We start from the raw sequence: 14,578 nt of genomic DNA, 5'->3' as shown, positions 1-14,578 counted from the left end.
CAGTACTTGTGTCACCATGCCAGTACTTGTGTCATTGTGTCAGCACTTGTGTCACTGTGTCAGCTCTTGTACCACTGTGCTAGCTTTTGTGTCACTGTGCCAGTTCTTGTGTTACTGTGCTAGCTTATGTGTCACTGCCAGCTCTTCTGTGACTGACAACTCTTGTGCCACTGTGACAGGTCTTGTGCCACTGTGACAGGTCTTGTGTCACTGTGACAGCTCTTTTTTCACAGTGACAGCTCTTTTTTCACAGTGACAGCTCTTGTGTCACTGTGACAGCTCTTGAGTGACTGCACCAGCTCTTGTGTCTCACTGTGACAGCTCTTGAGTGACTGCACCAGCTCTTGTGTCTCACTGTGCCAGCTCTTGTGTCTCACTGTGCCAGCTCTTGTGTCTCACTGTGCCAGCTCTTGTGTCTCACTGTGCCAGCTCTTGTGTCACTGTGACTACTCTTGTGTGACTGCACCAGCTCTTGTATCACTGTGACAATTCTTGTGTCACTGTGTCAGCTCTTTTGTCACTGTTCATACTTTAGTGTGACTGTGTTGTTTCTGTGTAATTGTGTGACTGTCAATTCTATGTGACTGTGCCAGCTTTCTGTTACAAGCCTATGTTGTTGTTTGTAGTAAACAACTATAGTATTTCTTGTTATCATTGTATTTTTCTTGTTTTGTTTATGTAATGACAGAACCAAGATAATGGAGCTCGGGACGATGTGATCCGCTGGGGTGATGGATTCATGTTGGTTTACTCAGTGACCAGTCGGACAAGCTTTGACATAATTTTAGATATTCGACGGAAAATCGAAGACGTCAAAAAAGCTGCCCATGTCCCGGTGATTGTAGTTGGTAACAAAGCTGATATGGCCCATGTCCGTCAGGTGACACACGATGAAGGTAAATAATCCATTTCCATTTACAGAATGTTCCACATGTATTTGTGTTATTTAACCCCTGGTCAGCCCTGGTTGATCAGATCTATGATCAAAAGCAGTACAGCCTTGAACATCCTGTCTTTGTTCTGATATAGTATATACAGTATATGGAGCTACATTATCAAAGGTATCCTTTTTTTATATATGAGAATATGATTTAATAGAATTCTGGCTGCTATCTTTAGCCGGTCTAGTAAATATTTAGAGTGGTGTTTCTCAACCATTGTTTTTACTTATGGGCCCCTTTGTTTCCTATTTTACTCTAATGGCCCCTCACAGCCATTCAGTGTTTAAAAATTCCCATTATATTTTTTAAATTAAACATTATTACGAATTATATTAAAAATTAAAATATCTTGTGTATGGTAGAAGTGTGACCAATATATTGCACATAATTTTTAACAAGGAAAGATTATATGTCCCCACTCATAAGGGCCATATGGACCCTGGTTGGGAACCCCTGATTTAGAGGCTCTTTCAAGCTATATAGGGATTCTCTACAAATATTTCATTATGTATGGATGTTCTTGGAGGTTTAAACTTGGTTGTATATTTTTCATACAGACGTATCTAAGCGTACCATGTCTATTGAACTCTTTTGTGATGAATATATTTCTCAGAAACATGTTACACTTCATTGACGTGCATTCTAAGTACTGTGTGTGTATGCATGTGTGTGTGTATGTATATATATTTATTTTTATGTCCATTGGATGAATATAATGAGTTATTGTTTTATAGCTGGATACTATTTTTGTCTGTTGTTATTCAGTACATTTTGGAGAAGCACAAATCTAAACTTTCTCTCTCTCTCACACACACACACACACATGTAACAGGCTCCTTTCACTTTCCATCAACCTAATCCACTTGCTAGGTTTTGGTCAGCCCTAGGTTATAGAAGAAGAAAATTGCCCAAGGTGCTGTGCTTTGGAACTGAACTCAAACCTATATTTTGAGAGAAGTTCCCATGGTTTTATACATCTACATACATGTGTGTGTAGGGAGAGAGGGAAGAAAGAGAGAGAGAGAGAGAGAGAGAGAGAGAGAGATGTGCAACAATCGGAAGTTGCTACTGACCAAATCTGTGAATGGTACAAAGTTCCAGCCAGGCCATGAGTGATGTGGTAGTGGAACACCGAGGTAGACAGAACCATAAAAAAAAAAAGCAGAGACAAACTTAGAAAGACAGTGGAGGTTTGCCAATGTTCTACAGCAGTGTTTCTCAACCATTTTTTATCTATGGACCCCTTTGATTCCTAAGGGCCCCTTCCTAGTCATTCGATATTAAAAAAAATCATATTTTTTATAATTAACCCATTAGCATTTAAACTGGCCATATCCAACCCAAATATTTTACTTGTTTTGTGTTCAAAACAACCAGATCCGGCTTCTCACACCTACCATACAATGTCATTCTAAAAAAAAGCAATCAGATCATCGAAATCTGAAAGCTATGAGATAATGCATGATTAGTTCAAAACAATGTGAATAAATTAGCATTACATTTGACGGAATAATCTGAATGCTGATATTATTTGGAATTGTATAAAAAAAATTGTTAAAATATTTTGTGTTGCGTAGAAGTATAACCAATTTATTGCACATAAATTTTAACAACAAAATCTTTTGTGGACCCACGTTGAGAACCACTGTGAAGACCAGAAGCATGAGATGTTCTGGTTTGTAAGATAGTGTATCAGAGAATATTGAGATATTGTAGGAGAGAAGGGTGTCAGGATAGATAATGGTCTGCTTGTCCTTAGTAACTCTGAAAAGAAACAGGCAAGGAAGTGTTACTATGACACAGGCTTGGTTGTGTGGTAAGAAGCTTGCTTCCCAACCACATGATTTCAGGTTCAGTCCCACTGCATGGTGCCTTGGACAAGTATCTTCTAGTATAGCCTCAGGATAACCAAAGCTTTGTGAGTGGATTTGGTAGATGGAAACTGAAAGAAGCCTGTTGTAAATATGTGTGTGTGTATCTTTGTGTCTGTGTTTGTCCCCCACCATCACTTGACAATCGATGTTGGTGTGTTTACATCCCCATAACTTAGCAGTTCAGCAAAAGAGACCAGTAGAATAAGTACGAGGCTTTTAAAAATATGAGTACAGGGGTCAATTCATTCGACTAAACATTCTTCAAGGTGATGCTTCAGCATGGCCACAAGTAAAAGATATTAAAAGCTATGAAATGTGGAGAGTGCCGAGGAAAAAGTGGGTCTTCCTAGTTGGCAGCAGTATGACAGATAAAGCAATTAGAGATATGAAGGCAGAGAAAGCCTTTGGACTATCAGGAAATTACTGCTGGGATTCTTAAAATATCAGGTGGTATAAGATGCAGCCTAGATACCTGTATGGTCAATCAGGTTGTACAGGAAGGTATCATACCTGACAACTGGTGTAGCAACATTGTAGTCAGCTGTTACAAGGATCGAGAAGATACTTTGGAGAGAGGAAGTGACAAAGGTATCAAAATAATTGCTGGACTAGGTCATGAAAGTTACAGAAAGAGTTAAAGCTTCATTAATTAGAAAAAGCCAGGTTATATGAGATGCAGTTAAAATTTTTTGTTAGGAAGAAGTATTACCAATGTTCTGTACCTGGTGAGGCAACTTCAGGAGCAATATTTAGCTGAAAGTAAAGCTGCTGTAATTGGCATCCATCAACCTGTAGAAAGCCTTTAACAGGAATCTTTGCTCTCAATTCTGGTGGTTGATGGGGAAGCTAGGAATAGATGAATGGTTTGTGTGAGCCCTTCACATGCACAACACACTCATTCGTTCATTGCAAAATTTGTGGTGACTGGTTCTTCAACCCTTTAGCATTCACATTTCTCTGTCAACTAATCAATTATTATCTTGTAGCCTTGAGATTTTGATATGCGATTGTATAATTTCAAAAATGACACTGTAGGGTAGGTGTGACAGGCAGGATCTGGCCAGTTTGAGCATAAAACAGATAGAATATTTGAGCCAGATATGGCCAGATTAAATGTTAAAGAATTAAGCTTTGTCTAATTGGTTTATTCACCCAATCAACAGACTTTTACATTTGGTAGCTTGGAATGCAGATTGAACCAACTAATTATGTTTTTTTCTTAAAATTCATCAGGGATCACTTATTTAACCCATACTGTATTGATACTGTAGTTTTTAATTATATTTATGTTCTCTACCTGCTGAGGCAACTGCAGGAGAAGTATTTAGCTTAAACTAAAGCTACTGTAATTGACATCTATGAACAGGGTCCTTTGTTCTCTGGTCTGGTGGTTGACAAGGAAGCTAGGAATAGATGAATGGCTTGTGTGAGTCCTACACACACATACACACTTTCATTCATTGTGAAATTTGTGGTGACTGGTACCTCTTAAGTTTTGACTGATGGTTTATTCACCCAGTCAATATAGTCTTTTACATTTGTACATTTGCTGGCTAGGAATGCACATTGAACCAACTAGTCACTTACTTAACTCTGCAGAATGAATACAAAACAAAGTACAGGCATGGACGTGAAGTAAAGAATTTTGTTTTTTAATCATGTAGTTTTAGGTTCAGTTCCACTGCATGGCACCTAGGGCAAGTGGTGTCTTCTATAGTCCCAGGGTGACCAAAGGCTTACTTTTCCTGTTGTGTCTGAGTTAAAATGTGTTTCTGTAGAAATATATGTACTTGCATTAAGTGGAACATAATTTCCTGTAAACCACACCACTTCATTGGTCCCAGCAAAGTGGAAAAGATGTTATTTAATTTGTACTATATTGATACTATAGTTTTTAATTATATATAATTGTGTATAATTTTCATTTCAGGTCGTCTGCTTGCCATTGATTTTGGGTGTCCATTTATGGAAGTTTCAGCATCAGAAGATGTTAACAAAGTGTTAGAATCTTTTCATATTCTCTGCAGAGAAATCATTGATTTTAAACGTAAATCTCGAACTTTTCTTGATCGTGTATTTGGGTTGAAAAAATCATGACCTTCTTGTAGTGCTATGCAAAGAAAAAGGAAAGGAAATTTAAAGAAAACAACAATAACAACAACAACAACAAAAAGACAGAAAAAAAAAATGACAAGACACAAGCAGTTGAAATTCAGATAAGAACGTATTTTTTATGTCTCCTCTCTTTATCTACAAAGAATTTCATTGCAAAAACGTGACACCGGTTTGTGAAATAGCTCGTGACCATCACCACTGCCGAGTGTTGTTGGTGAGGCTAGTGGAATAATCTGTGACTCTAGTGGAATGTGTGCACACATATATAGATATATTGTTGCTTAATAATTCTGACCAGGAAATCTAGGGGTGGGTGGGGAAACCAAAAACAAAAAAAAAAGACCTTATCTATTTGTATTTTTCAAATTTTTTATTTATTTTTTATTTATTTTAAATTTTTTTGTAGAATAAAACTTTTCATTCTGTTCTTTTTGCTCCATTTTTTCCCCCCAAATATTGAGAAGAAAGTTTTACATGAACAAAATAAATATTTATATTTATCATTTTGACCATGTAGTAATTTTTCTGGTTAAAGTTCTCATCAATGTTTTATAGACTTAATATCATCATTTACATGTTTCAGTCATTTTGATTGTGGCCATGCTGGGGCACCACCTTGTAATAGCTTATTTTTACATCTGGCATGGCTTCGTGCAGACTTGGCTGTGTGGTTAAGAAGCTTGGTTCCTAACTAAGTGGTATTGGGTTCAATCCTGCTGCATGGCACCTTGGAGAAGGGTCTTCTATAGCCTTGGGCCAACCAAAAAAGCCTTGTAAATGGATTTGGTAGATGAAAACTGAAAGAAGCCCATCATGTGTGTGTGTATTTACACACACATACATACATAGACACAAGCTTACTTCCCAACAACAAGGTTCCAGGTTCAGTCCCATTGTGGCACCTTGGACAAGTGTCATCTACTATAACCTTGGGCTCTCCTTGTGAGTGGTTTTGGTCAATGGAAACTGATAGAAGCCCATCATATTTGTGTGTGTATATCTATCTGTATGTATGTGTGTGTGTGTATCTTTGTGTCTGTGTTTGTCCTCCTCCACTGCTTGACAACCGGTGTTGGTGTTCTTACATCCTCGCAACTTAGCAGTCCAACAAAAGAAACTGATAGAATAAATACCAGGCTTAAAATAATATATCCTGGAGTTGATTTGTTTGATTAAAACCCTTCAAAGCAGTGCTCCAGCATGGCTGCAGTCAAATTACTGAAACAAGTTGAAGATAATAGATACACACGCACGCACGCACACACACACACACACACACACACACACTCTTTCTCTCTCTCTCTCTCTCTCTCTCTCTCATCACTTCTCAATCTCTGGTACTACTGGGATGCTGTAATCACCTGAGAGCAGAAGAGGCAAATGCTACATCCCCTCCCTTTTGGTAACTTTCCTCTTCCCCATTGGAACCACTTCCATTTCTCATTATCTCCCCCCACCCTCTATTTCCACCAATCACCTCCTTTCTGTTCTTTCAGCTTATTGCTTCCTCTCCCCTCTGCCATACTCCATCTTTCACACCTCTCTTATCTGCTGTCACTCTCTATGCCCTCGCATATCTACCAAAGCCTCCCTGAGCCACTCCTCTATCTCTCACCATAACTAGCTACAGACACCTCCACCACATCTCTAACCATTTCTCCTCACAATCTTATGAAACTTTCCCTTCAATCACCCCTGCTCTCTCACCCTGTCCACCCCCACTATACCTTGAGGGTCTGTGTGTGCCCCCACCCCCACATACCCATTACCAACTCTCTCTCTCTCTTTGTTCTGTTTTTCTCTCTAAATCTCTCCTTTCATTTTTAACAAGACTACCTCTGTATTTCCTCAACAGCAAGACCTCTGTCCCTGTCCCTCTATCATACTTTAACCTCTGTCAACTGGCACAAAGCCACTTCCCCTGGATACTACACCCTCCTCCCAGTTGAGGGTTTTTTTGTCTTGCAACTTACTTAATAACTCCACCAGTGCTGTGGGCCATGTTTAAAGCACCCAGTACACTCTGTAAAGTGATTGGTATTTGGAAGGGCATCCAACCCTAGAAACCATGCCAAAGCAGACAGAGCCTGTTGCTGCCTTCTAGCTTACCAACTCTTGTCAAACCATGCAACCCATGCCAGCATTAAAAATGGATGTTAAATGGTGATGATGCTGATGATGATGGTATATGTTTGTATGTGTGTACTCATGGTTGTAAATGATCATCATCATACAAATGAAGTTCTTGTTTCCAGTCCTCTGTGAAAACCATGTCTAGCTATGGGAATATATTACCCAATTTGGGAATAGGTGAGGATTGGCTGCAGGAAAAGCATCCAGTTATAGAAAATCTGCCTCATCAAATTTCATCTGATCCATGCAAGCATGGAAATGTGGATGTTAAAACAGTGATGATGATGACGATGATGATGACGACCATGCATTTTGTGAACAATAACAGACACCTGTTGGTTACAGGTTTCCAAAGAGCTACTTAATTTCTGATGGTGAACACAAGGGAATTTCTGTGCTATTTGTGCAGAATAAATGCCACAAAGTATTTATACCAAATGCACAACAAAAAGAGACCCTCAAAGTGTGCCTACTGAAAATTTTCCTGTACTTATGTGGAAAATGCTTATTCACTAATCTGAAGAAGATCTTACCAACACAAATAGGCAAAAACGGGGGTGCAAACCATATGATTTCACAGTAATTTTTCTTATGGAAGGTGCATGGCTCAATGGTTAGGGTGTCAGGCTCACAATCATGAGGTGGTGAGCTTGATTCCTGGACTGGGTTCTGTTCTTGAGCAAGATACTTTATTTCATATTGCTCCATTTCACTCATCTGTAGAAATGAGTGGTGATGTCACTGGTACCAAGCTGTATTGGCCCCTTTGCCTTTCCCTTGGATAACACTGGTGGTGTGGAGAGTGGAGGCTGGTATACATGGACAACTGCTGGTCTTCAATAAACAGCCTTCTCTGGACGTGTGCCTTGGATTGTAACTTTTTAGTTGGAACCCCATGGTCATTCATGATCAAAGGGATCTTTACATCTTTTTACTTAGCCTGGGTACATTATATTTCATCAACTGGCATCAGTATTTATATACAAGAGTTTTTCTTAGCTATTTCTTCTATGAAATCAGCAAGTGTGAATGGATACATCAGAAGCATTTTAGGTAGCAAACTGGAAAATTTATGGTTCAAATTCTGGAATTTCTTCTATGTTGTGTTGTTGCCAAAACATATTACTCTCAGTAGCTATGTTAGTCTGGAGGCTGGCTAAAAATTCTTCAAACACATGTCTTCTAGTAGCACATTTGAAATCCCAAAACCAAGGTGCCATGTAAAAAGCACTGTTGCTGGCGCCACTTAAACAGCACCCAGTACACTCTGTGGAGTTGTTGGCATTAGGAAGGACATCCAGCCATAGAAACCAAGCCAAAACAGACTATGAAACCTGATGCAGCCCTTAACAGTTCCTGTCAAGCTAGCCAGGAAAATGGATGTTAAATGATGATGATGATGACCTTGAATTAACCAATACCTTATGAGTGAAATTTTATTGACATAAATTATATTCATCTTATGCTGCATGCATAATTTTCATTTTGATGAATTAATATTTTGAAGTTGTCTCCCTTATCTCCATTTATTAGATTTAAGCATTAAGCTAGTCTTTTTTTTTTTTTTTTTTGCTTATATTGTACTAGCTTAACCCTTTAGTATTCAAATTAATGTGTGAAATGTAATGCTTATGATATAATCATTTTTAGAATGATACACCAGGGAAAATATGAGAGGCCAGTTTCAACATAAAACAGGTAGAATATTTGGGCCAGATATGGCCAATGTAGATAGTCACTCAGTTATTTCTCCAGCCTCTCTGGACTCTTGTTCTCCCCTGCCAGCTGGACCCTTGCTACCCTCTTCGGTCTGATGCTATGTTTGCTGCTGTTGACATAGGTAGCCCTGTGTTTTCAGGTCTGTGAAGAGTGTCTATTAGTCTACCATATAGTCTAAGGCTTGAGAAGTCTTGGTAAAATGCCTGTGCTCTGTAGTTATTGTATGACCAAACCATTTCAGTCTTTTTTTATTACACTGTGTAACCTTTTTTTTTTTTTTTTTTGTCTTTGGTCAGTAAATGTTATTTCCTGTTTGCTTCTATCTAGAAATCAAAGGAAATGACTACTATTCCCTTTAAACTTTGCTTTGGTGACTTGGACATCAATGTTTTGAAACTGACCTATTTCCCATTACATTTCAGAACAGATTCAATGCTGAGTTGCTGAAGCAGAAATATCATTATAGCAAATACTCTGCTCAATAGCACAGATTTGCTTGTCAGTTGCTTGACTGTAACCAGTTGAGCATCTTCATTAGTGGCTGGCAATATGTGCATCTCTGATCACAAGGAGTGTTGGGGGAGCATCATAGCCATGTGTTGAGAGGGATTCTTTGGGGTTTGAATAAATATAAGAAAAGTAAAGTTTGAAGGAAATATTAACCATTTTTCATACTTTCTTGGGGGTAAGCAAATAGGAAATAACAGTTGCTACCCAAGGATAAAAATCATGTAACACAGTGTTATCTCTGTAATGTGAAGAAATTTCTTAAAGTGTTTCTACAGCTCTCTCAATGGTACCCTTAATATGTTGGCATAAGTACATTGGTGAGAAAATTGCCTGGATCAAATAGAAATACCTTGTGGTATTTATTTCTGCCTAAGTTTCATACAAACACTCCATTGTTATTCTTGCCATTGGAAATGCAGTGAACCTGTAATTGGCCTAATTTGAAAAAAAAAAAAAAATCACAAACCAAATCACAAAAACCAAAGGGAAACAACCAAAAATGAACAATGATGCTATTGTTTATAAAGTGCATGATAGAAAAAAAATAAATGAAAAATTTTTTAAAATCTAAGTCAGAACTGTATTGTGGTATAGATTTCTAATCGCAAAGAACAGCAACACTAAACTTGGTAAATGTTTCTTTGGATTGCAGGGTTTTATTGAAGTTCTTTTGTGAACCAATAGGGGAGCAGGATGTGGTGGGGTACTATTCTTGAACGTGCTCTTTCTCTTGAATTACTAAAAAGAAGATGATTAAGCTTTTAAATCCTACTCCAATGACTGGAATTATTTTAGAGTTTTCCAGTCATTTTCCTTCTCAAAAAGTAACAGGGTATCCATAAATTATGTTTACAATTTGAAAAATTCAGAAAAAAAAAATGGAAAATAAGGATGACCTAGCAGAGTTTATTGGAAAATATAGGCAAATAAAGTTTTGTTAGAAACATCAGAACACTTCCACACATGGGTTCCATTGGTTGCAACGTTGATAACCCTTTAGCATTTAAACTGGCCGTATCTGGCCCAAATATTCTACATGTTTCATGTTTAAACTCGCCATATCCAGCCTTTCACACCTAACCTACACTGACATTCTAAAAATAAACAGTTACATCATCAAAACCTAAAAGCTATAAGATTAATTCAGAGCAATTTGAATAAAGGAGCATATTTAACAGAGTAATCTAAATCGTTAATAGTTACAATAAATTGTAGAAATTGTAAAGATAATTTATGAACGATCCTGTATTTGGAGACTATTTTTCAAATAGTTTTCAAGACCCAAGAATCTGTGTCTCCCTATCTCTACTGAAATAGCATAGATAGGAAAACACAGACATTTTAAAAATTGGTACAAGGATATGCCTTTTGGAGAGATGCATAGGTAAATATTACCAACCTCTCTCCTGCCTACACCTTGGAGAATAAAAAAAAGCAAAGTTGAATATGATTGGATTTTAACTCAGATTGTAAATTAAATAATTACACAAAATATTTTGTTCAATTCTCTAATGATTCTACCAATTCACTGTTCTCATTTACTTATTATATTAGTGATCCAATGAGGGAGCTTTATGTGATTGATTGATCTGCTAGAAATAACAACTAAATCTCCATTCTCACCACCTTGTTAAAAAGGAAGAATTATTGGCTTTTCAAAAATTTTATTTTAATTAGAAATCACTCCCAATAAGGTGATAGGTAACCAGCAATAAAATAAGCCTTGTGCCAACTACTTAGATTGTTGGAAGCTACAAAAAAAAAAAGATTAGGGGTGGTGGTGGTGGTGGAATCTAATGAGATGCTGCCCTAAAAACAATTAAACAATTGACAATGTTTAAAACAATCAATATTATATCTATTAGGGAAACCAGAAGGAAGAGAGTTCTATAAGATAGATATTTGAGGAAAGAAAATATGAGAGTGGAAATGTTTCTTACAAGCAGAGAAAAATAACAATAAAAGGACAAGAATTAGTAGAAAGTTTAGTTACTCAAAGACAAGGAAGTTCAGTGGAACAATGGCTATATAGAAATATTTATAGAACAAAGATGAAGAAGCCCTGTTTCTGCAATGAAAGACGGAGTTGGAGTTTAGCAGTCAAAACAGAACCAACAATAGAAACTCACTTTTGAACTTAGTCAAGAAGGATGAAAGGCAAGGTCGACCTTGCCAGAATGATGGATTGTTTCCCTTTGACCTTAGCCATGTCATTTAAGGTTCAAGTGGACAGGAGGTGACCGACATGGGAAGGAATTTCTCCTGTGGTATGTCTGTCCTTCTAGCTGTTACAACTATTATAAATACAGCAATCCGTGAAGGGACAGAGAGTCAGAGACAGACGGTCAGTGAGAGAGAGAGATAGAGAGACAGCCAGTCTGTAACTTCGCCAGTTAAACTGACAACAGAGATTCAGATATTCAACATGAACAACAGTCGCTATTGCAGAACATAAACAGACACTACTGAATGACCAACACAGACACAAAACATGGCCGGTTCTACCCTATCAACACAGTATGTACCCTGTTAATTTCTTCACCAGCTCGAAACAGATGGTAATGATGTGATGTAGTGAAATATTTGGTGTATACAACAAGTAAATGCAAGTGTCGTTTAAATAAATTATTTAAACTAGAATGTTTGCTGGTGGTAAACATAAAAAATTTCATCTTACCTGTAGGAAGAACATTAAATAAATGTACAACCCAGATGTGGGTAATCTAGGAACTAGGTTTCGAATTTTCCAAATCACGTCTGTTAACGTAAATTTGATTAGTTCTCATTGGCTAGATACACCTAGACAAAATCTCAAGTGTCGCTACAGAAGAAGAAAATGGAGATTTGTAAGTTAATAATTGTTTATTATTAACAGCAAATTGGTCGTCTTCACTTACAGCCATTTCTATTATAATGAAGATGGTAAATGAGGAGAATGTGAAAATGATATACGACGTAAGATGAAAATGAACTGGTAAGTGATGATTTATTTTCCTTTATAAAATACAATGATTGCCATACATGAAATGAAATAACATAACAGCAGGTTACAACAAAGATGTGTGAAAGACTTTGTGGTTAGGCTGGACTGTTGATCTTGTAGACATAGTTGATGTACTGCTTGGTGGTGTGTAGAGGCAGCCGTTGATCTGTTGGTTGTGTGATGTTCATACAGTAACGATGTAGGCAGGCATCTGGTGGAGAAGATGAAAGCGGAAAATGACTGGTGGCAGATACATCATTGTCAGAGATGAGTTGCGTGTGGTAAGTGGCGTGTGCCAAAGACCTAGAGCTTCTCTTGAATATCATGTTTAACTCTGTATGACGTGTGAAGCGACCAGCATTCAGGTGGCAAGAAAGGCCATGGGGGTTGTGGAGTCAAGGAGCCTGCCACAACGATAGATCAAACCCATGCATACATCAGCTCCCACTCGGAGGGCAATAGAGCCACAAAGTTCGTCCAAGTTGAGTAGGCCACCAACATTAACCACAGAGATGGCATCAATCCAGTTACCTGAGTATTTGGCGCTAGCAGACAGTAAGCGGCACCTTGAAGAAAGGTCAGTGTTAACACGATAGAGCAAAACTGCATACTGGGAGTCCTTTAGAGAAAGAAGACAAGGAACTCAAAGGAACTCTCTTTCTTTATTAGCCACACAGGACCTAACACAGAGGGGACAGCACATGGTGGGGGACAGAAAACAAACAAAAAAAAATGGATGGAAAGGAAAATTCAGATAAAATGATAAATGAAATGAAGCCATTCGGCCCCCACCTCCAAGAGACTTCATTGAACCTGTTAATACAACTTCTTTTTAAAACACTACTTGTAACAGTTTAAAACGCTATTTGTAACAGTTCAAACCACTATTTGCAAATGGCTAACTTTCATCTTTCCGAAGAATGTCTATGTTAAATTTCTTTAAAAGTTCAAGATAGCTGACCCATTCTGGTATTGTGCTAGTGTCTATTTTCTTGACCCACCACTCAAAGTCCTCCTCATAATCAAGTCCAGTCATAGTTGTGGCCAGTGCTAGTGACACATTAAAGCCACCCAAGCCAGTGACACATTAAAAGCACCCGTGCTGGTGACGTGTTAAGGGCACCTGTGCCAGTGACACATTGAAGGCACCCATGCTGGTGACACGTAAAAAGCACCCAGTACATTCTGTAAAGTGGTTGGCATTAGGAAAAGCATCCAGCTGTAGAAACCAAAACCAAAACAAATGATTGCATATCAGTTCCCGTCAAACCATCAAATCATGGAAAATGGACGCTAAATGATAATGATGCACTGTGCAAAGTACTGTGAAACAAGGCCACTCGGTAAACTTAGGTTGGCAGCAATGGGAATTTGAAGTTCCTGCTCATAAATTAGGCAGATTATAAGAGGCTCCAGACCATCAATATCTGGAAAGTTGGTGTTGTACAATTATAGAGCTTCCTTATAACTCATGTGTTTGAAGAACTGTAAACAGCAAAAAGCACTTAACACATCATGAAAACATCCTTCCATAAAGTTTGTGCGATTCTGTTCTTGTTTTTAAGATTTTTAATATAATTAATAATTTTTAATTTTAGAAAATCTTTTATATTGTTTACAAGCCTGCTCCAATATTTCATATGACTTTTATCAACAAAACGTATTAAAACTTCAAAACTTCTTACAAGTTTGTCGTCGTAATGTTGTCATAGACAGCTATCACGCATAAAATGCTAGCTTCCGAATTCTGTTTTCTCATTGGGTAAAAATGATCAAACATTAAATCTCTGTAACACATTTCTAAAATTTTTCTGCAACAAGTGAATCACAAAATCAGATTCAGTGGGAAAAGTTGCATCTATATAACAAATTTGGAAATGTTCAGTTAATTTTAAAATTTCGAAAACAGTGGCAGGAACAGAAAAGATTCTTTTCGGGTTCTATTGCAGGATCTAGTTCAAAACGGGGGCGCCAGTATTTTCTTAACGAAACACTTTGAAACTTGGGACACTGGTAGAATGTGTCATATAAAACATCTTTTTCTCTTAGTCTTCTTAAGAAAAATTATTATATTGCAACTTATTTCATGTTAAAGTTGTCGTATTTCTGTAATTTCAACCAATGACTGACGTCCATTCAGCCGAATATATTAAGTGCTGACTACGTAAACAAACGATTCTGGCGGTGATAAAATTATTATTTCCTTGTCAAAAAATGGCTGAAGCATATTGGCAGTAGCTAGTAAACCTTTCTATTATAGGCACAAGGCCTGGTTTTTGAGGTTAGGGTTAGGACAAATGTTG

At 37.6% G+C, this 14,578-nt stretch overlaps 1 protein-coding gene across 1 annotated transcript in view; it reads left to right on the top strand.

Annotated features, from left to right (window-relative positions):
• The window catches only part of LOC106871668 (ras-related and estrogen-regulated growth inhibitor), a 59,423-nt gene extending 54,066 nt beyond the window's left edge, over positions 1 to 5,357 (top strand). Inside the window, exons 4-5 of the mRNA XM_014918253.3 lie at positions 689 to 896; positions 4,746 to 5,357. Of these exons, the coding sequence (XP_014773739.1) occupies positions 689 to 896; positions 4,746 to 4,912 (375 nt within the window). The 3' untranslated portion in view covers positions 4,913 to 5,357. The remainder of the gene's footprint in view (positions 1 to 688; positions 897 to 4,745) is intronic.
• The last annotated feature ends 9,221 nt before the right edge of the window (positions 5,358 to 14,578 follow it).

The sequence above is a fragment of the Octopus bimaculoides genome, chromosome 25 (assembly GCF_046866305.1).
Source record: "Octopus bimaculoides isolate indiv1 chromosome 25, ASM4686630v1, whole genome shotgun sequence".
Taxonomy (NCBI): Eukaryota; Metazoa; Mollusca; class Cephalopoda; order Octopoda; family Octopodidae; genus Octopus; species Octopus bimaculoides.
The sequence above is the reverse complement of the archived record's forward strand: the minus strand, read 5'-3'. Positions and strand labels throughout refer to the sequence as shown.